Source organism: Pistacia vera, unplaced genomic scaffold (genome assembly GCF_008641045.1).
Source record: "Pistacia vera cultivar Batoury unplaced genomic scaffold, PisVer_v2 Contig78, whole genome shotgun sequence".
NCBI lineage: Eukaryota > Viridiplantae > Streptophyta > Magnoliopsida > Sapindales > Anacardiaceae > Pistacia > Pistacia vera.
The window spans coordinates 1,373,238-1,395,828 of record NW_022196645.1 but is presented as its reverse complement, the minus strand read 5'-3'; the positions used below and the strand labels follow the sequence as shown (position 1 = coordinate 1,395,828).

Here is a 22,591-nt window from a genome sequence, read left to right as displayed (position 1 = left end):
TGCTACCTTGGTTTGTCAACTCAAGCATATAATGGTACGCTTCTAATACTGCGTACCCGTGCTCTAGCGTGCCCCTCACAAAATCTTGTGCATGTTGTCTCCCTTTCTAGCATTTCTAGTAACTAACAGCACATCCCAACTCTGTGCGCACAAGTCTCTAAATGTCTTTAAGAGATGGACCTTTCCCTTCAACGAATTGACTTTTGACAAACTATCCAATAACATCAGCGGAGGCTTGTCGATGCTCACCTGAAATATGTCTCAAACCCCATGTGTGCTCATGGGTATATGTGCTAAGAATAAATTTTTCAGACTTTGCCAACCTTCTACAATAAACCCACCACTTGCACTTTCGGTCACGACATGCAACCGTCATAGCCAATGAATTGACTTTTTGATGATGAACTCAAAATTACCTCTCGCGGCAACAAGTTTTAGCTTCCTCACCACTTCCTCTTTGTTGTTAAATAAATACTCTATGCACAACTCCGATCTATCCATAAAAACATGAGTTGATTCACTACTACCTCCAATTGCCCCCTTTGAACCTGTATAAACGACCATAGTGTTCTCTTCCTCATAATCTACGCCTTCTGCATAATCTGTATTTAAAGGAATATCTACATATGTGGGAACATGTACGGGGTCCTCCTCCTCAACATTTTCATTCTGCCCCCCATCACCAACCACTTCTATAATGTCCTCCTCACCACCCAATTCACTGTCTACTCTTGATTTTTCAACTAACAAATCAATGGCCTCGTAGTTCAAATTAAAACCAGCAAATCTCCACCTACTTCCTCGTTATCCCCTTCATTTGAACCAATTTCTGACGGTTTTTCTACAAAAGAAACCCTTAAAATCGGCCTAGAACCATTATCAGCCACATCAATCATATATAACTTCACACTTTCATCCGACTTTAATATAGCAGGAGGTACCTTATAATGTTCAGGAACTCTGCTTAAAACATACTTCACAACTATATCACTACCCGAGCAACTCAAATCACCTCTTCTAATTATTTCATCATTCAACTCATCAAAACTAACCTCTGTGCTCACAGCAATTGGTATAACTTCTTTGCTCTTCCCAATCCACTTCTAGCTACTTTCTTCCTCCACCTACTCACCAAAATACTCAACACCCAAAACAACTTGTCTCATGTGTAATAATAGCCAACTACCTGTAATGCAAGAAAAAAAATATCCTTAAATGCTATACTAAGGGTTCAAATATTTTAAAAAGAATCTGCACAGTCGCTTATATGGTCTGGTGTATCGCTTAAGCGATCATGGTTATCTATACTGGATAGCTTAAGCGATAGACTTGATCGCTTAAGCGATCTAGTATAAATAACCATGATCGCTTAAGCGATCTTATGCCATTTACTGATCGCTTAAACGATCTGCTCCTACATACCAAACTTTTAGCAGATCACTTAAACGATCTTATGCCACATACCTGATCGCTTAAGCGAACTATCTGCTGCATTACCAGACCTACCAGATCGCTTAAGCCATCCATCATACCCAGAACAAATTTTCAACATATTTCACTCCTTTCAACTTCCATTACATCAAACACAGCCCAACAACCTAAACAACTAAATCAAAATCATAACTCAAACCCAATCCATGCTAAATCAAAACCCTAACCCAGATCTTTGTAAATTGAAATATGAAATCGAAAAAGAGATACACATACCTGGACGAAATGTCAGAAGGAGGAGGAGAATCTGTGTTGGAGAACATGTTAATGGCGAAGGAATGTGTTAACGCGGCAGGAGGAAGAAGAATAAGGTTTTTGGGTTTGTTTGCAAGATTTTCAACTCTTTGGGGACATATTATAATTTTTAAAAGATTACACAATTATTCATTTCACTCCTTTCAACTTCCATTACATCAAACACAGCCCAACAACCTAAACAACTAAATCAAAATCATAACCCAAACCCAATCCATGCTAAATCAAAACCATAACCCAGATCTTTGTAAATCAAAATATGAAATCGAAAGGGAGATACACATACTTGGATGAAATGTAAGGAGGAGGAGGAGAATCTGTGTTGGAGAACATGTTAATGGCAGAGGCATGCGTTAACGCGGCGGGAGGAAGAAGAAGAAGGTTTTTGGGTTTGTTTGCAAGATTTTCGACTCTTTGGGGACATATTATAATTTTTAAAAGATTATACAATTATTCATTAATCCTAATTAACCCCTAATCATATATAATTAAGCTTAATAAAAAATAAGGCTATTTAGTTAGCATTTACAAACTACATAGCCTTTTAATTAAATTTTAACTCCAAATGTCTTTTAATTAAATTTTAACTCCAAATGTCTTTTTAATAAACTCCCCTCTGTTTATCACCAAATTGATTTTCCTAATATGTTTATCCAAAATTAAATAGCTTTTTTTATTTGGGGAGACCATGTGAATGATTAATAATTTTCCTAATTGATTAGGCTCCGATTGGTTTGCTTTTGGGAATACTATTACTAGTATTCCCAAAAAAGTTAAACAGTAAAATTGCAAAAACTCACAATATTATTCAACTTTTTTTAAATCACTTAAATTTGTTAATTTAATTAAATACCCCTAAATATTTTTTTTAGAAATTGCAAAAACACCCCAGAAACCCACATTTACCAGATTTCGGCCACCACTGCCGGAAGATAGTCGAAATTTTGGTATAATGGCGCACTACCGGTTGAACTGGCCGATAGTGCACCGTTCTAGCCTTTTCCGGCCAGATCCACAATGGATCGCCAGTCATCAACGACGACTAACATATGGTCGTCGTTGACGAGCAAATGCGGCCAGATCTGGCCATCAATGGCCAGATCTAGCTGTAGATCTAGTCTTTGCCGGCCAGATCCACCATAGATATGACCTTTGTCGGTTAGATCTACCGTCGATATGACCTTTGTCGACCAGATCCACCATCGATATGGCATTTGTCAGCCAGATCCACCATCGATATGGCCGAAAAAGGCCATATCGGTGCACGACCAGTAAGATCCAACCGATCATGCACCGATAGGCGACTCCGGCCACCCTCCGGTGGTGGTGGCCGACTGTCTGTATTTAATGGGTGGATTGGGGGTATTTTTGTTAATTTTTAATATTTTATTAGAGTAGTGTTTAGTAAATAAACAAATATAAAGGACATTTTTATTAATTTCTAAATCCTACATCGTAATACCCGCCCAATTCAATTTTTTTAAAAATTTTTTTATAAAAAATGTAAAAAAGTGAACCAAACGAAGCCTTAATTTCTTTGTCTCATACTTCAATTAGTTTTCGATTGTCACTTCCCAAAATTGTAGTTGTAAATAAATATGTATAATATGAACCAACACAGCTCTTACTTCTCCTTTATAATTTTTTTTTTTTTTTTTTTAACTATATGTTTTGTTTTATATGATACATAAATGAAGCTCCGTTTGAGTTAAGATTTAGGTTCTTTTATGTGAATTTTTAATGACTTTTTTTCCAAGTTAAGCAAGAATTAGGTCAATGGGTATTAAAAATACAGTGAATTTTTCCATGGTGAATGGGTGACTCACTAAAATTGAAATCAATAATGACTAGTACGTCAAAGAGGAAAGGTTGAAGTGTACATTGGTAGTGATTGTGAGAGGAAAATGAGAGTTTACGTGGTAATTGGAATTCTAATTTTAGATTCAGTTTGTGCAGTGTTTAATGTGAGACTCTGACTAACTTTATCATATAAATTATGCGATCTCCATCATGTTTAGACCTGGAATTATAGAGTGTAGCAAACTCAATATCCTTTAATTTTGACCATTCTATTTATAATATTGTATGAATCTCTTTTCAATTCTAATAATATTATATATATAAACTTTGCATACAAAATTATATACACATTACATGATGAATTCAATAAATGTGAATGAATGGTACGACATTGAAAAGCATTACTACGTTTACATATATAAAAATGCTTGTACACTTAGTTTGTATAAGTATTTTGTGTGAAGATCGAGTTTCTATTTCTGTGGGCTTGTGGTTGTTCTCAAATCTCATGACCTATTACTGTATGGGCTTTTGGTTGCCCGTTTGATCCATATCTGCACAGAAAGTCCCTTCTTGTTACCCTTACTTGTCGTTTTAAACATTTTGGGCTGATATTAGGAATATACTTCCCCCCCTACTTTCGCCATCTTTGGGCCGGTGGTGCTTTATGTCAATTGGGCATTCACCAGAAGCCACATTCTTTAGCTTGTTTTTGCTCTTCTCTTTTTCTTAAAAATTTTAAAAATCTATTTTTTCCAATGATCATATCCGGGTCTGTAGACCCGGATTTCAAACCCGGAATCCGAACCCGTTGTCTCATTGTTAAAAATAAAAATTTTCTAATAATATGGATTGCCAATGGATGGGTAGAAGAGATGTCCTCATTGTAAATCCAACCAGCTCTAATCAAGTTGATCCTGAATCTTCGGAGTCTGAAAAAAGACTAAAGAAATGGTATTCTCAAAATCCATCGGAGACGGTAATAGCAACCGGTTTTATAGTCAGTACACCCGATAATATGCCCACAACTTTGAAGAGGAATGGAAGCGACAACTCTGCCTCTATAATGGGTGCTCTTCTCAGGGCTCGTCAAGTCACAATCTGGACTGATGTGGATGGAGTGTACAGTGCAGACCCAAGAAAAGGTTTGTATGCAGCCTTATATATGCTTATCTTGCAAATTCACTCTAATGTTTGGATGTCTTCTTAGAACTTTAAGAAAACATTACTATTAGGTTATATCGTAATGTGAAGAGCTATCTTCTCTGCAGTTAGCGAAGCTGTGATACTGAGGACATTGTCTTACCAAGAGGCCTGGGAAATGGGGAACAGATTACTACTCATATGTCTGTTAAAGTTGCGTAAGTTTCTGACTTCTGTTTCTAAATTAAATTATATTATATTTTGGGGCAAATGTCTTGCACCCTCGCACCATTATCCCAGTTTTGCGATATGACATTCCAAAGGGTTTGAAACAATTGACAATTTAGCTCTAATCAATGTTGAGGGGTGAGCATTTCTGCTGCAATTTCCACTGCATGTGAAAGATGAGGATTATAAATTGGATACATACCACATCCTCTTGCATTGAAATTCAAAATTGAAAAATTATGGAATTAATAATTTCAGTCTGATCCAAATTCAAAAAACCTGCAATTAGTTTCAAACTTAAATAATCAGGGAAATATATATATATATATATATATATATATAGTTTCAAACTTAAATAATCTGGGAAATATATATATATATATATATATATATATATATAAAAGAGTGTAAAATGCTTAACAAAAGGAGAAATTTAAAAATAGCTGTTGGAATGGTCTGTCATCCCCAAGTTAAGTTGTGAACTTTATACATGGCACCTCAATTAGTTTTGAACTTTTTCTTTTGGCAGGCAGCAATTCAGTTTTAAGGAAGAATTAACATTGACTTGCGTTGTATGGGAATTACTGGCTCAGGAATACGCTCTTGAGTGACTCGTAAGTTTTAAGATTTATGTTGTATTCCTAGGGGTACAATATTATGTTTCAGAAACAATTAGTGACTTTGCTCTGCCTGCTGTGAATTAATAACTGTTCATATAATACAAACTTTTTTTTCTTGGTTGGTCGTTAGAAGTTCAATTTGGGTTTGTATGGTGGGATGGGTTGATTAATCAAACTGCTTGTTTTATTCATATAAGCATATCTCTGCAGCATGTGGACTCATTGATCTTTCATTATCGGGGCATTGACTTGGAGATGGAGAGAGTATTAAGGAGAAAGGAGAGTAGCTGACTCAACAAATTTACTCAACATGTGCATGGGAATCATTTCTTCTCAAATACAGCCTTGGTAGATTGTACAGCAGACTCACATGTTGCCAGTTGTTACCATGATTGGTGTGTGTAAAGGGATTCATGATCACACCAAACAAAAAAGCAAATTCTGGGCCTCTTGATCAAGTAATGTTAACTTTGGCTAAGTCATTCGGATATTATAATGAAACAATAATGTAGAAATTATGAAGTCCTATTCTGGATGAGTTAGTGTCTTGGTCCACCTTTCTGTTAACTTAGAAGACGAAATTAGGACTGCTTAATCAACTCTTTCTTAAGATTATTTGTCTTTGCTTGAATCTTGTTGTATTGTCGATCCTTTTGGTGGCTTTTTATGATGTAATTTCCATGTCAATCCAGTATTTAAAGCTGAGGGCCCTTCAACGGAAATCCTACACACATTACTTTTATGAAGCAACTGTTGGCGCTGGTGTTCCATCATTAGCACTTTAGGGGACTGTTTGAAACCAAGGATAAGATATTGCGCATTGAAGGCATTTTCAGGTCAGGCATATTTACTTCCTCAGGTAGCTAGGAACAGTCATGCTTACAAAACACAAAGTTGGTTGAGCATCTAAAATGCATGTGCATTACATAAGTTATACATCTGCTAACACAAGCCTTAACCCTGTTGATTTACTGTTGCAGTGGGACTTTGAGTTATCTATATAACAACTTTATAGGCACGTGAACTTTCAGTGAGGTGGTGGCAGAGGCAAAAGAAGCAGGTTATACTGAACCGGATCCTAGGGATGATCTATCTGGAACAGATGTTGCCAGAAAGGTATTATGCGCCTTATTTCTTAGTTATGTTATTTAAATGTGCATTAAAGTTAATAAGGGTGGTTTTCTTTTTCTGTTTGCCGCCACTATGGGCAATTCCCAAATGCCAAAAGACAGTAAAGAGATATTGTTGCCATTCTATAACAGCCTTATTGTTAAGGGATCTATAGCAAACTTTATTTGATGACTGATGAGTTAGCTACCTCACCTCTTCTGTGAAATTTCTTTGATTTATCATTTTAAAAATGATTCTTTATGTATTACGTACTACCACTCTGGTCCAACCAGATGCTATGGTTGAATCAAACTGTTAATGATATTTATTGCCTCTGGTCTCTTTGGTAGTTATGTCATTGCTAATCAAATATGGGACGATTGTAAAGGCATGCTATCTATTTGGAATAGGCCGGACTGTGACTATATTATACTGCTTCTATATATATTTATTTCATGCCTCCATGCTGAATGCATCTAGATGAAAACAGACTCATAAAATGAATTTCTTTCTGCAGGTGATAATTCTTGCTGCAGAATCTGGTCTGAAGCTGGAACTTTCTGATCTCCCTGTTCATTGTGCCTGAACCTTTAAGGGTAAGACATTTTTCTCAATTCTATATTGGATTAAGGAAGAAGTTCATCTTCAATGTGATGTTTTATTTTTTTGCCGCAGGCTTGCGCATCTGCCAAAGAGTTCATGAAGCAATTACCGCAATTTGACCAAGAACTGGCTAAGGAAACACAAGAAGCTGAGGATGCAGGAGAAGTGAGTTTTGTATAAAAGTCTTCGAAGTTTGACCTTTCAGTAGAGCTAGACTCAGATTTCCTAATTACAATACCCCAAAATTGAGTCTGAATCATGGTTTAAATTCTAATCAGTCCCTAAAAAGTTTAAGAAGTAAGATGGGTGCATATTTTTAATCTTGTGGAGAACAAATGGCCCTACAATCTTAGAGAATACAATACTTTTGATACAACATATTATGACTCCCTAGACAGAAGAACTCTGAAAAGTTTGGGAAAAATTTTTAGTTCTTCTGGAAGTAGGTCTTAATATATGGTCACAAATTATGGGGTGGTCCCTCCTTTTTCTGGAGCCAGTTTACAAGAATAAGTTTCGCTTTTGTTTTTGCATGACGTGTAAGATCTTTTCTCTGCTTCGAATGTGTATTCTCAGGTTCTGAGGTATATCGGAGTGGTGGATGCTGTCAACCAAAAAGGTATGGTGCAGTTCCGAAGATACAAGAAAGGCCATCCATTTGCACAGCTCTCTGGTTCTGATAATTTCATAGCTTTCACGACAAGAAGGAAAATAGTGTTAGATAAGTTTTGGCAATGTAGTCTTTTGCTTTGATTTCTGCCCAGGTCGCGTGGCTGATGCTAAATGTATGCTCTTGATCTTGATAATGCATATCCGGAAATACACTTTTTTTTTTCAATATATATATATTAATTGCCATGTGACAAAGTGATGTGTGAACACAGACTTTGCACTATTCAAACACAATTTAAGCCTCTTTTTCTACAGTTATGGTACTTAAATTGTTCTCCTGCATCAAGTGAACAATAATTACTTCAGCCTGATCACTCGCCAAACTCAAAGGCTGATATAAACTTCATTTGTGTTTCTCAATTAAATGAATCAAGTCAAATGAATAGTCTGATAACAGTTGAATGGTTTTTTCCCTGTTATCTTTGGACCAATATTGTCAGTTTTAGTACTTATATCACCAGAAGCAATTAAGCAAGTTAAACTACGGGATCTCCGAAAGCTCATGAACCTGCAGAAACTCCTCATTGAAGGTTTTAAGTGTTTTGCCTACATCAAAATTCCAAAACTTTAAATTAGATAAAGAAAATACGATATATCATCACTATCCAGACAAATTCAAATAAACATTTCCACGTCAAATAGATCATGTGAATCTGGGAAAAAACTAATAACAAAGTTAAAAGATCTTTCTTTCAGTTAAAAAAAAAAAAAAAAAGCCCACAACTTGTCAAAGAGGGGACAGTAATAGTCTTCCTGTTCAAATTTTATTCTGATAAATTTGAAATTATTATTTGCTTATATAGAATTACATATATATAAAAAATTAACTTCACTTTGGAAGCATAGCAAAAAGTCATAGATGAATCTCCAGAACAGAGGAAATAAAGATTATATTTGGGAGAGAGTGTACAGAAAGATTTGCATTTGAACGTTGTCATAACCAACTCAATAAACAATTTAAACATTAATATGAACTTAATAAGAAAAAAGAATGAATCCCCATTCATAAAACCAATTTCAGCCGTTTCCATAGCCATAATCTTTCATGGGATTTCTTGTTGCGTGAATAGTAAAGGAGAGGGCCAGAGCCTAAGAGTAAGAGGGTACAGAGTCAGGTCATCGTCAAGATTCTAATTTACATTGAATCAATGTTATATCACTATGACAAAGAACTTGTTTGGACGAGACCATAAGTGAGGGTATCATAAGAAGTAAAAACAAATGATATCGATTGGAAAAAAAAAAAAGGTGGGGCATAACCATTCAACCCAAGAATCCAAGCAAAAGGAAATCTTAAGAAAAAAAGACGTTATAGAAAACTTACCCAAAAAAAAAAAAAAAAAAAAAAAAAAAAAAAAAAAAAAAAAAAAAAAAAAAAAAAAAGAAGTAAGGAAGAAAGATAGGAACTTATTTACCTTGAGCTGGATTCACCACCGTAGAAATGTTCAATTTTCAATTTCTTGGACTCTGGTTTCTCTTCCCTGTACAACCAACCTAAGACATTTTTCCCAAGAATTCAAGCAAAATGGAATCTTGAAAAGATAGAAAATAACAGGAGAAAAAAGAGGAAGCATCTTATTTACCTTGAGCTGGATTCACCACCGTAGAAATGTTCAATTTTCAATTTCTTGGACTCTGGTTTCTCTTCCCTTGTCGTTAAGAACATAAGACGTTATAGAAAGGAAAAAAAAGGAAAAAAAAAAAATGAAAGGAAGGAAGAAAGATAGCAACTTATTTACCCTGAGCTGGATTGGCCACCGTAGAAATATTCAACTTTCACTTTCATGGACTCTGGCTTCTCTTCCCTTGTCGTTAACTGTAAGGATGGACCCCAAACTCCACACTTTTTCACGTTGCAACAACCTAATCCTTCAATATTTAAATTCTCAACATAAAATCGGATGGTCATCTCACAATATTTGTGATCTTCAATACTGTGCGACCCAGAGAACTTCAAAGCATAATCATATCCCAGGAATACGTGATATGAGTCCACATTGTCAGGTCCATTATCATAATCCCATCCCCTCAAAGTTCCATGGAACACATCCATTATACCATTTTCCCTTGTGAGCACGCACTCAAAGCCAACCACCAAACCCTCGCCTTCATTATGATAGTTTTGAAACTCCACAACAACACAGATGAGAAGAGAATTCAAGTCACTAGAGCAAAGATTTTCTTGTTTCTCCAGAGTTATAAAAGATCCTATTTTTTGAAAGTCGAACCACTCTGGGATTTCCCATCCAGGGAAACAGATACAACCACTAGCCTTTTTTGGAAAATGTCTCTGTACAAAAAGTAAAAAAATGAAGTCAATCACTTATAACATGGGTAAACCTTAACATATATCATTAACAATTTTGTTTTTCTGACTAAAGTAATGAAAATCATATGAAAAAAGAGAGCGAGGAGACCTTTTAGCCTTTCTCACCAATACATACCATTCTAGAAAGAGAAAAAATTAGTGACGATCCAAAATCTTTAATAGTTTTACTGAAGGCAATTTGATTCAGTTTGAAACAATTGCTGAAGTTGATTTTTATGCTTTGAGTAATATCTCTGATGCAGAAAATTGAAAAATTTGATGATGCTTCCAATGCTGTGCAATTGCTTGCATCCATATTTTCTAATTTACTTGGTAGCTCTGGTAGGATTTGAAGCCTCTCGCAATAGCTTAGGTCAAGATAAGATAACTTGGACAGTTTTACAATGCTTGTCGGAATGCTCTTAAAGAAGTTTCTGCCAAGAAGTAAACTTCTTAGTGTGGATAACTGACCAAGATTGTTCGGCAAATCCTCAATACCACAGCTTGTCAGATCTAATTCTTCTACACAGCGCAAATTTAGAATGGATGTTGGTAATTCTCGCGTAGGGACCCTCTGTGCTTTAAGCACCCTCAAAGCTTCTAAATTTCCCATGTTATCAGGCAATCCATGAAGTTTTGAACACCCTGAGAGATAGAGATGTTCAAGAGATTTTAACTCGCAGATATTGCTTGGAACACTCTCAAGCATTGAGCACCCAGAAAAGATAACTTTTTTGAGAGATTCTAGACGAATGCCTGTTGGAAGACTACCAAGGCTTTTACATTGCCTTAGATTTAAGATAAGAAGCTTATAATTGAGACCATAAATGGATGAGGCAATCTCACGCAAACTTGTACAACCTTCTAAAATCAAATTTTCAAGATTTGGGGTCAATGAGAGATCTTGAATCCTTAGATGTTTAGAGAAACTGAGATCAATATGTTTCAAATTATGAAGCTGTAAATAGGAAATAAATAATCAGTAACACATATTAGTATCTTTGATATTGAGAACTTAAGCAAGAATATCGGAATATTAATATCACTACATTACCTGGGTACTAGACCAAAGTTGTTCAACATTGCTATGAGGCATGTCAAGCGCAACAAGGTACTTCGGCATAAAATTTGGCTGCAATGATTTCAATGGACATCCATGCCAAGACAAGTATCGTAGATCAGTGGCAACAGAATTAAGCCCGTGAGAAACATGCACTTTATTGATATTATTCGCTTCATTTAACGCGTTATGTAGTTTAAAGAATCTCAGTTGATCCATCACTCCTAAAGCAGAAGGTTGTAAGTTTATGATCTCCCCTTTTCCAGACATGTCTAAACATATGCCTTCGATTGCATTAGATATCTGATACAAGGAAAAATGATAATGAGGAATGAGCTATAACGTATTTAAGAGTTTATTTACATGAATAATATATTCTTTTTTTGACTTCCTTCTAAGATGATTAAACATAAGCCAAAACTCATCCAAGCTAATGCAAATAGGAAAAGTGGAAGCATAATTCTCAAAAGCGATATTATATTAGATCTCATAGGCATAAAATATCAAATTAGAATTTATATAATGTGTTTGACACTTACCTTATTTTTTTCTAATACTTTGTAGATATCCTTATGGTACCATAAACGGCTACGTTTACCAATATCTATTATGGATTCCTGTCGGACAGTTTCCCAACCCATTTCTTGAAGCAAATCATGCATTGATATCTCGTTACCCTCTGATATAGTTATGAGACACTTATCAATGAGAACACTTAATGCAATTTCAGCCTCCCAGTCACAAGCATTCAAAAAGTCTACCACAAAATCCTTACTCTCCCCTTTAAGGAAACATGCAATATCTAGAAATATGCGTTGTTCATCATCATTTAGATCATCATAACTTATTTTTAGTACCTTGTGAATATTCTCATGAGGAATTATTTCGAATTTTTTTAATGCACTTTCCCAAACTTTTTTTGACTTGCCACGTAAGTAACCACCTAACACTTTAAGAGCTAATGGAACACCTTTAGTATATTTTACTACCCTATTTGACAAGTCACCATAGTCTATGTTGGGACCATTTCGCCGGAAAGCATACCAACTAAAAAGCTGAAGAGCTTCCTTCTCACGTAGCCCTTTCATCTCGTATATTTCAATGTCATCCTCTCCACAATTTTGAAGTACTTGTTTGTCCGTTGCTGTTATAATGATTCGACTTCCTGGACCCAAACGATTAGTATTTTCAATTAAAGATTCTACTTGCTCTACAGTAGTCACATCATCAAAAACAATGAGAGCTTTTTTACGACCAAGTTTTCCTTTTTTGAAGCCGATAGGACGCTTTAATATAGTAGAAAAAAGTTCTTGCCGCATTGAAGTTAGTCCACAAGGCCTCATTGATTCTTCCCTAATATTTTTAGCAAAGTATGAACCTTCAAACTGATTGCTTATTTTGTCAAATACCCTCTTTGCAATAGTTGTCTTGCCTATACCACGCATTCCCCAAATTCCTACAATGTAAACAATTTCCAACCTCATTCGCAGGAGAGATTCAATTTTGCGAATGATTAATTCAACCCCAACCAATTTCTTGTCATTATTACTTGGGGACATTAACAATGGCAAAATATCTTTGATAACTTTCTTTGCAAGATAATAATCAGACCTAGCAAAAATGAAGAAAAGCAAATTGTTAAAAATGTAGTAAACTATTAAGAAATGGAAAAAAAAAAAAAAATCAACAAAAGTTGATTTTAATGAAGCTTAGCTATGCAACATTATGTAAAGAATTACTAAATAACTTTAGATGAGAATATATATATATCTTGAATTTTTTCACATATGTACCCAGGGTTATGTGACTAATATAATATTGAGCTTTCACCTATTAGCTTAAGCTTTAAGATGAGATAACAACTTAACATGGTATCAGAGCTAAATGTTTAAAGTTTGAATCATCACATTCAATTGGATGAAATGAAAAAGAAAAAGAACAATCCAAGTTTAATGTTGAGGGGCCACTGGTTAGATTAACATAATGTTGAGGGGTTGATTAGATTAACATAATGTTGAGCCGTTACCTACTAGGTTTTGGTATCATAGAGATCTTTTAGGTGAGATGATAATTTAACATAGTAATGACAACTTAACATCTTATTATAAAGTTGATAGATCGTCTTTTAATTGGGATGACAACTTAACATGTTATCATAAAGATGATAGATTGACTTTTAGGTGGGATAACAACTTAACATGGTATTATAAGGATAGCAAATTGGCTTTTAGGTTTGATGACAACTTAACATGAGACCTTTTAGGTGAGATGATAATTGATAACTTTAACATGCTGATGATAACTTAACATGGTATCATAAGGATGGTGGAACAACTTTTAGGTAGGATGACAATTTAGCATGGTGATGACAACTTAACATAATGTCATAGGGATGGTAGATCAATATTATAGTCCAAAAGTAAGACTTTTTAGGTAGGATGATAACTTAACATTATGATAGCAACTTAGCATGTTATCATAATAATGACAGATATATTTTTAGGTGAGATGACAACTTAATATGAAAATATTTTAGTATTCAAATTCAAAAATATTTTGCAAAAATTAAGTAACTAGCTACTTAATTTGTGAATTTTAATGTAAGAGTATCTTTTATTAGGTATTGAAAAAAAAATTCTTTATCAGTCTAGTGAAAGTTAAAATGAGCTAAAATGCAAGAGTACTAAATTAAAGGGTAGAGAATTACGGTCCCTGATCTGATGATGTAAAGCCAGATATGTTGGCTGCGTCTGTCAAAGCATTCTTCCATGTCTGAATCTTGTCTTTAAATTGTTCTTCTGTCATTTGTAGCTTCTCTAACTTCTCCTCATCAAAACTTCCTACAAGCTCGGCAAATCCATCTCCAAAAACTCCAGTTTGATTCTTTACATCTGATGGATCTATACGATAGAAAACTGGTATTACCACCTGTTTTTGTGTTTTCTGGCACTCCATGATCTTCATAAGTTCTTCAAGACACCATCTTGAAGATGCATAACCTTTCGAGAAAATAATAACTGAAATCATTGATCCTTCAATTGCACTCATAAGAGATGACGAAATCTCCTTTCCTCTGGGAAGTTCATCATCCATGAAAACTTTTATACTTTTCCGCTTCAAAACTCCATGTAAAGTGCTGGTAAATGTGGTCCGGGTGTCCTCGCCACAGAAACTGAGGAAAACATCATGCTTCCTCACTTCAACAGCCCTGGAAGAAGAAGAAGAAGAAGCCATCGTAGTTGATAGACTTTCAAAAATGAAGCAGCACCATCTCAAGAAGCAATACAAAAAGTTCTATCATATAAGTGTGATTGCCTGATCTGCTAATTAGCTACTATCTTGAACCTTCCACAAAGTTTAATTAATTATTTCTTATCTCTCAGTGTTTGATTTAAATTTCTCGCACTTTGACCTCCAAAAGATTCCTTTGCCGCGTGGGAATCTGGTCCCACATTTCTATAATATATTTAATCTCTTTAATCTTGGATAAGTTAAATTATAAAATGCTGACAACTTTCGGCGAATCTTTCACATAGGTCGATGAACTTTTCTCTTGANCCCTACGTTTTTTGCCTAATTGAAATGTAATGGTTGTTGTGCCAACTTTTTGGTTCAGTAAATTAATTATTTAATTTTCTATTTGTTCTTGTGACTATTTTCTCAAGGTTACGCTTGTTAGAAGAACTTGATAAAATGATTTTATTGGTTAGTCTTCAAATTAATATCTATCTTGTCTTGTGTGCAAGTGCTGGAGAATGAGCAATGTTGTACGTTTTAATTATTTTTAGAGAGAAATGTGGTGATATAATATATCATGTCCAGAAATTATGTTGTTAATACTTAATAAAGGAAAATCATTTAAGAAATCAAGCAAATCAAGTTTTAATCTTAAATCCAATATAAATTTCGGTAGGGGTGAGCACGGTTAGCGGGTAGAATCGAAACCTGTGGGTAGAACTGGAACAGGAACGGGCACTGTGTGGGTAGGTTCCGATTTCATTTTATTGGAACTGACACTGTACGGTTTCGGTTCCAGTTCCGGTTCTTATGTGTGGAGGAACCAAAACCGAAACCGGAGCTTGAAAAAAGAACCTGAAATGGATACCCGGTTTGGAATTTACTTGGAACATATTGCGGGTACATGGTTTAGAACCTGTTTGGAACATTGTTTTAAAAGTCGGACCGGATCAACTGGTCCAAGTGGTTGGACAGGGAACCGGTCATTTGTCCGATTCGGGTCAACCCTAAAACCATTATAATGCAATGGACCGCGTTAAACCGTTAAAGAACCGGATATTTTCAGCGAACCGTCGGTCCAATCAGACCGACTGATAAACCGGTCCAATTAAAAATCCCTAAACCTAATACACGCAGCCTTCTTCTCATCACGTTCAGTTCATCTCTTTCTCAGTTTCTTAAGAAAATTTTCTCAATTTCTTATGCAAATTTCTTAGCTTCTTCTCTCTTCTCTACAAAAAATTTTTAGATTCGTCTCTGTTGTTTGTTCTCTGCGAATATTTCTCTCTGAAATCCCACCCAAATCGCATTTGATCTCTCTGAAATCGATGACGACGTCTTCCTCCCTCGTCGGAAATCGACGACGACAACTCCATTCCTCGATCCAAGTAATAAACACGCCGTTCCTCGATCCAGCTTCAATAATCAATAATGATTTCGTTGCAAACTTAATCTGGAGCAATAATCGATGCGCCATGGCTTTAGTCTGAACCATGTTTTAAATTCTAATCAGTCCCTAAAAAGTTAAAGAAGTAAGCTGGGCGCACATTTTTAATCCTGTGGAGAATAAATGGCCCTACAATCTTAGAGAATACGATACTTTTGATACAACATATCATGACTCCCTAGACAGAAGAATTCTGAAAAATTTGAGAAATTTTTGTTGTTATTCTTGAAGTAAGTCTTATATTAGGTCACAAGTTATGGTGTGGTCCTTCTTTTCTCTGGAGCTGGTTTACAAGAATAAGTTTTGCTTTCGTTTTTGCTTAACATGTAAGATCTTGTCTTTGCTTCAAATGTGTATTCTCAGGTTCTGAGGTATGTTGGAGTGGTGGATGCTGTCAACCGAAAACAGTTGCGAAGATACAAGAAAGACCATCCATTTGCACAACCCTCTGGTTCTGATAATATCTTAGCTTTCACGACAACAAGATACAAGGAGCAGCCACTTATAGTCCGTGGTCCGGGTGCTAGAGCTCAAGTCACAGCCGGTGGAATTTTCAGCGACATATTGCGGCTAGCCTCATATCTCGGTGCCCCATCGTAGTGATGTCAATATCTTTACCTTCTGGTTTTAGCTATCCTTCTTTCGGTAGTTCGAGTACTTTTGTCGATTGTAGTGCTTGAGTAGTGTATCTTAGTTCGTAATAAAATATGAAAATCAATCTGTTGTTTAATTTAGTTAACTTAGCAGCTTTAGGATTGGAGTAGTGTTAGATTAGTATCGGCATTGTAGTGTGTTGTTTTGTTTTCTGCCCACAAGCGTGGCGGCTGATGCTAAATGTATGCTCTTGATCTTGATATCAGTAAGAGAGCTTGGATTTAGTCACGTATTGTTTCTTTTCGTTTTATAATTTATTGGTATTTTTTTTTTAAGTTTTAGAATATAATTGAAATATATTAAAATACAACATCATGTTTGGATTTTGACTTTAAATTGTTGTTAAATACTTAAATTATGTTAGGATTGTTGTTAAATTTAAACTTTGAATCATGTTGGATAATAATAATTAAATTGTTATTGTCTTATTAAAATATAGAAATCTAAAAAAAAATTTATAAAATGTGTTGACGTCATCATAATTTGTGATGACATCACCGGTCTAACCGATTGTCCAACCGGTTGGACCGGTTGAACCGTGACCCGGCCATCAGAGCGGGTTGCCTTTCGATCCAGTTTTTAAAATAATGGTTTGGAACCGATTTTTGGAACCTGCATTGTAATGAAATATTTTTAATAATGGGAGGTTTCATTATTTTACATATAAAAAAATTTAAAATAGAAAAAGTTAAATTTTTAGAATAACCTAATTAAATAAATAAATAATTATACTTATTAGTTATTACATATTAAAAATTTTAATATATTATAATATATTAATATTAAATTTTTTATTAATTAAGTGTATAATTAGAATTAAGATTCAATAAAAAGTGTTTTAATGTTATTAAAAGAATTATTTTTTAATAAAATTGTATATTTGATTGAATAATAATATATTTAGTTATTTACTTCAATTATCAAGTTCTAAGTATATCTATAGTAAATTAGAAATTAATTAATTGTATATGATAGATTGATAAACATTAATAAATTTAATTACTAGTTAAATATCAATTATAACATTACATTATAATTAAATGATTACTTAATTAATTATAATTTTATAACATTACTTAATTGATTTATAGTATAATTAATTATAGCGTTACATTAATTGATTACTACTTAATTAATTGACTTATAACATTTAGTATATTACTTAATTAAATAATTAAAAATTTAATTAATTATAGCATTACATTATAGATTTGTAGTATAATTACTTAATCAATTATAATATTTCATCATAAACATTAGTACAAAACTTAATTAAATGATTAAAATTTTAATTAATTATAATATTACATTAACGATTTATAGTATGATTATTTAATTCACTATAACATTACATTATATCACATAATTAATTATAACATTACATAATTGAATGATTATTTAATTGATTATGACATTATATTATAAATATTAGTGATTACTAATTTACTACATAAACATTAGCACAATATTTAATTAAATGATTAGACTTTAATTAATTATAACATTACATTATAAATTTATAGTACGATTATTTAATTAATTATAACATTACATTATGATTAAATGATTACTTAATTAATTATAACATTCTATTATAAACAAATTAATTATAATATTATATTAAAGATTTATAATATGATTACTTAATTCGTTATAACATTTCATTATAGTATGATTACATAATTAATTATAACATAATTAGATGATTATTTAATTGATTATGACATTATATTATAAATATTAATTATAACATTACATTATAAACAAATGATTACTTAATTAAATGATTAAAAATTTAATTAATTAAGCATTACATTATGATTAAATAATTATTTAATTAAATTATAACATTATTACATTACATTATATTATAATCACTCAATTAATTATAACATTACATAGTTAAATGATTATTTAATTAGTTATAAATTTATAATATTACATTAGCACAATACTTAATTAAATGATTAGAAATTTAATTAATTATAACATATTAACATTACATTATAAATTTATAGTACGATCACTTAATTAATTGTAATATTATATTATAAACAAATGATTACTTAATTAAACTATTACGTAATTAATTATAACATTACATTATATTATGATCACTTAATTAATTATAACATTACATAGTTAAATGATTACTTAATTCATTATAAATTTATAACATTACATTATAAACATTAGCAATTTACTACATTATTACATTACTTAATTAAATGATTAAAAATTTAATTAATTATAACATTACATTATAGATTTATAGTATGATTACTTAATCAATTATAAATTTTCATTATAAACATTAGTACATTAATTAAATAATTAGAAATTTAATTAATTACAATATTAAGTTATAGATTTATAGTATGATTACTTAATTCATTATAACATTACATTATAGTATGATCACATAATTAATTATAAATTACATAATTAAATGATTACTTAATTGATTATGACATTATATTATAATTTATAAACATTAGTAATTTACACAATACTTAATTAAATGATTAGAAATTTAATTAATTATAATATTACATTATAGTTAAATAGTATATTATTTAATTAATTATAACATTACAATTTACATTGAAGTATGATCACTTAATTAATTATAATATTACATAATTAAATGATTACTTAATTTATTATGACATTATATTATAAACATTAAACATTAGTAATTATTTAAACGATTAGAAATTTAAATTACTTAAATAATTATAATATTACATTATAGTATGATCACTTAATTATGTATAACATTACACAGTTAAATAATTACTTAATTAATTATAAATTTATAACATTACATTATAAACATTATTAATTTACTATATTAGTCATTAGTACATTACTTAATTAAATGATTAAAAAATCTAATTAATTGTAACATTACATTATAAATTTATAGTATGATTATTTAATTAATTATAACACTACATTATAAACATTAGTATAATAGTTAATTAAATAATTAGAAATTTAATTAATTATAACATTATATTATAAATGTATAGTATGATTACTTAATTAATTATAAAATTACATTATAATTAAATAATTACTTAATTAATTACAACATTACTATATTACATTATAAACATTAATAATTTATAACAATAAATTTACCACATTAGGTTTTAGTAGTGGGAGAATCAAAGACGGTGACAGTTTCTAACTTTTTATATTGTTGTTTGTTTGAATGATTTTGGTAAAGTTATTTGATGTGAATTGTGATGAATAATTGTTTGTGTTTTGGTTTTGATTGAGGAATTTTATGTGAATTGATTGAATTCAAATATTGCCTAGAGATTAGAGGATTTATGAGTTATATTGGGCACAAATGAATGAGTAATCAAATTTTGTTAGGAGTGTATTTGTAAACTTTTAAAGTATTTTTGTTATTTTTAAAACTAATAGGGGGTAATTTATTTTTTATAGGGTACCTGGGAAAGGAACCGGAACCTGCATTTTAGGTTCTGATTCTGATTCCTTTTTTTTAGAAACCTGCACCGTGCAGTTCCGGTTCTCTCAAAAAATACAGGGTACTTGGAACCGCTTACCCCTAAATTTTGGTGTAACATTGATGTGATAATGCCATTCTGATTGAATATTATCTCAACTACAAAATTGTAACTGAGTTGAAATAAATAAATTAGCTCCTTTAGGAACTCTTCTGTTTAACAAACAAAATATCAAAATAAATAAATTTAAAAAAAAAAAAATTAGGGCTACAACACTAGCTGTCAGGGCTCTGTAAATCCTAGAGCGTGTTCATTTTTCACTGGTTCGGTGCCAACAGAAAGATGAAAATGAGAGAGTGAGAGGATTTTAAATTGTAATTCTAGTTTAAAATAGCGTAGATTACGGACGTGCCTAGGCTCCATGAAAACAGCGGTTAGAGTGAGTGCCGCGTAAAAGGACGTGTTTACTTGTATTATAAATAAAACCTTCTCTATTTGCCTATCAAACTCTTCATTACCAGACCTCCTCTCATTTCCCAAGCTTCTGTCTCTCACTCATGGCATCTGTATTGTTCATATCTTTTTCTTTTATTTATTTTTTATGTCCAACAAATTGTATAACTATTATGCTCTCTTATATCGCTCTAATTTAATACAAAATTTCGATGATAGTTATTTATTTTTATTAGAAGTTGAACAGCTGCAAGTCTTTTATTTCCTTAATTGTTGGAAAGCATATAGTTTCGTCGTGTAAATTGGGATATTTTTACAGGATCTTCATCTAAATTATTGATTCTGTTATTTCAGCAAGATAGAGGGCGTGCATTGCCCAAGTTTGGAGAGTGGGATGTAAATAACCCAGCAACAGCCGAAGGATTTAGTGTAATATTCAACAGGGCTCGAGATGAGAAGAAGGCCAGCAGTGATGGTGGGAAAACTTCGACCCCCCCAAGAAATGACAGTGTGTACAAAACAAGTGATTACTCTCAGTATTCTCCAAAGGTATGTGTTAGAGATTGATTTAAATTTGATTTACTTGGAGTTTAATTTTCTGATTTTAGAGTTCTTTTTCACTATGGTTTTATGCAGAGAAAGTGGCTATGCTGTGGTTGAAGCCACTTTCATCTTTCAGAGACTTGATATTAGGTGGACCATTGCAATTTCTTGCTTTGTATTTTCTTTTCAAAAATTTCTTTGATTAGTATCAGTAAATGGAAATTTGACATAAATTTTTCGTGGGAGTTATTAACAAACTCAGGCGGTCATTGGTTTTATGAGTTCTTTTGTTGGGTCGTATAAGCTCAAACATCATTTCTCTTAATATACTATGCTGTTATCTTCATTTCATGTATGGCAATAAAATGAGGAAGCCTCAAATTCAGCTAAATGCTATATTTCAACTATAAAATTTCCGCCAACAGACTGTCGTTGACTATTGGTCTAAGAATCTGTTGTAGCAGAAAGCGGGAACTCTCAAAACTCTACAAGAATTAAAACATACAAAGTAAAAAACCCTTTTACGACGCGCTGAGGGAATTCTTAAATCAACATTTATGTGAGTTGATTGAGACATATTCAACAGAAACAAGAGAAATAGAGACAATTTCTGCATCCTGATTCGCTTTGGCNATCTAATTAATTCATTTTAATTGAAAGATAAAATCAACTAAATTACCCTTATGTACATATACCTAAACAGAGTTTCCTTTGTTGTGTCTTTTTTGAGTGTTTTCAGAAATTGGATTTGCAATTCTCAGTTCTTGAACCTGAGTTCTGTAATAATTTATACCTCTGTTTGGGTTTGAAACAACAATGACGGAAGTGATGCTTGATAGATACTGCAAAGGAGGAGTTCTTGAACAACTTCTTCAAAGATGCGTATAGGTGGCCTCTTTCAGCAAAGCGTGTGGTCCTTTCTTTGAATCTATTGATCGCTTCTTGGAGATGTATTGTATTATTCACTTTGATCATTCCAATAAGAAAACCAAAAGCGGAGAGATTGATTGTCACGCTTGTTCTTAACATCCGAGATGAGGTGCTTTCTTGTCAATCCATCCCTCATCAGTATGTCAAAATCGGAAAGATGATAAACCCTGATGAGTTTAACTGCGTTGCTGCACCTGGAGCCATGAAAATCATTACCACCGCTTGGGAGACCGTTGGAGAAGCCAAGAATCGGTGGAATTATCATATACTTGCTGTTTTCAAGCCGTCGTCGGATTATTGGTCGAAACCACGTCCAGTGAAGAAGAAGAGTTTCGTTGGTGTTGAACAACGTCGTAGTCATCATGGCAGTGGCCTTATAGGATTTTAGTTTCTTGATTGATCAGGAATCTTCTCATGTAATTACTTAACAGTTGAATTTCAGTTTGTTGATGATAGATGTCTGGGATTTTTGCTTATTACTAAGATTCATTCATGGGAATTACCAAATACCTGATGTGTTATTGATTGAAGTTAACACAAATAAAATGAATCAGT

At 32.7% G+C, this 22,591-nt stretch overlaps 1 protein-coding gene and 1 pseudogene across 1 annotated transcript; both read left to right on the top strand.

The window, feature by feature from the left end:
* The first annotated feature begins 4,393 nt into the window (after positions 1-4,393).
* LOC116116631 lies at positions 4,394-16,880 on the top strand (annotated as a pseudogene).
* Positions 16,881-20,528: 3,648 nt separating this feature from the next.
* On the top strand, positions 20,529-21,688 carry LOC116116721 (protein NOI4-like). The gene is made up of 3 exons (XM_031402786.1): positions 20,529-20,676; positions 20,918-21,112; positions 21,200-21,688. Exons 1-3 carry the CDS (start codon positions 20,668-20,670, stop codon positions 21,221-21,223), a joined length of 228 nt encoding a protein of 75 aa, XP_031258646.1. The 5' UTR covers positions 20,529-20,667; the 3' UTR covers positions 21,224-21,688.
* Positions 21,689-22,591: the final 903 nt, after the last annotated feature.

Bases quoted from the DNA above. Each gene is read 5' to 3' on its own strand.
- LOC116116721 (XM_031402786.1), top strand. The intron at 21,113-21,199 runs GTATGTGTTAGA...GGTTTTATGCAG, and splicing joins ACTCTCAGTATTCTCCAAAG to AGAAAGTGGCTATGCTGTGG.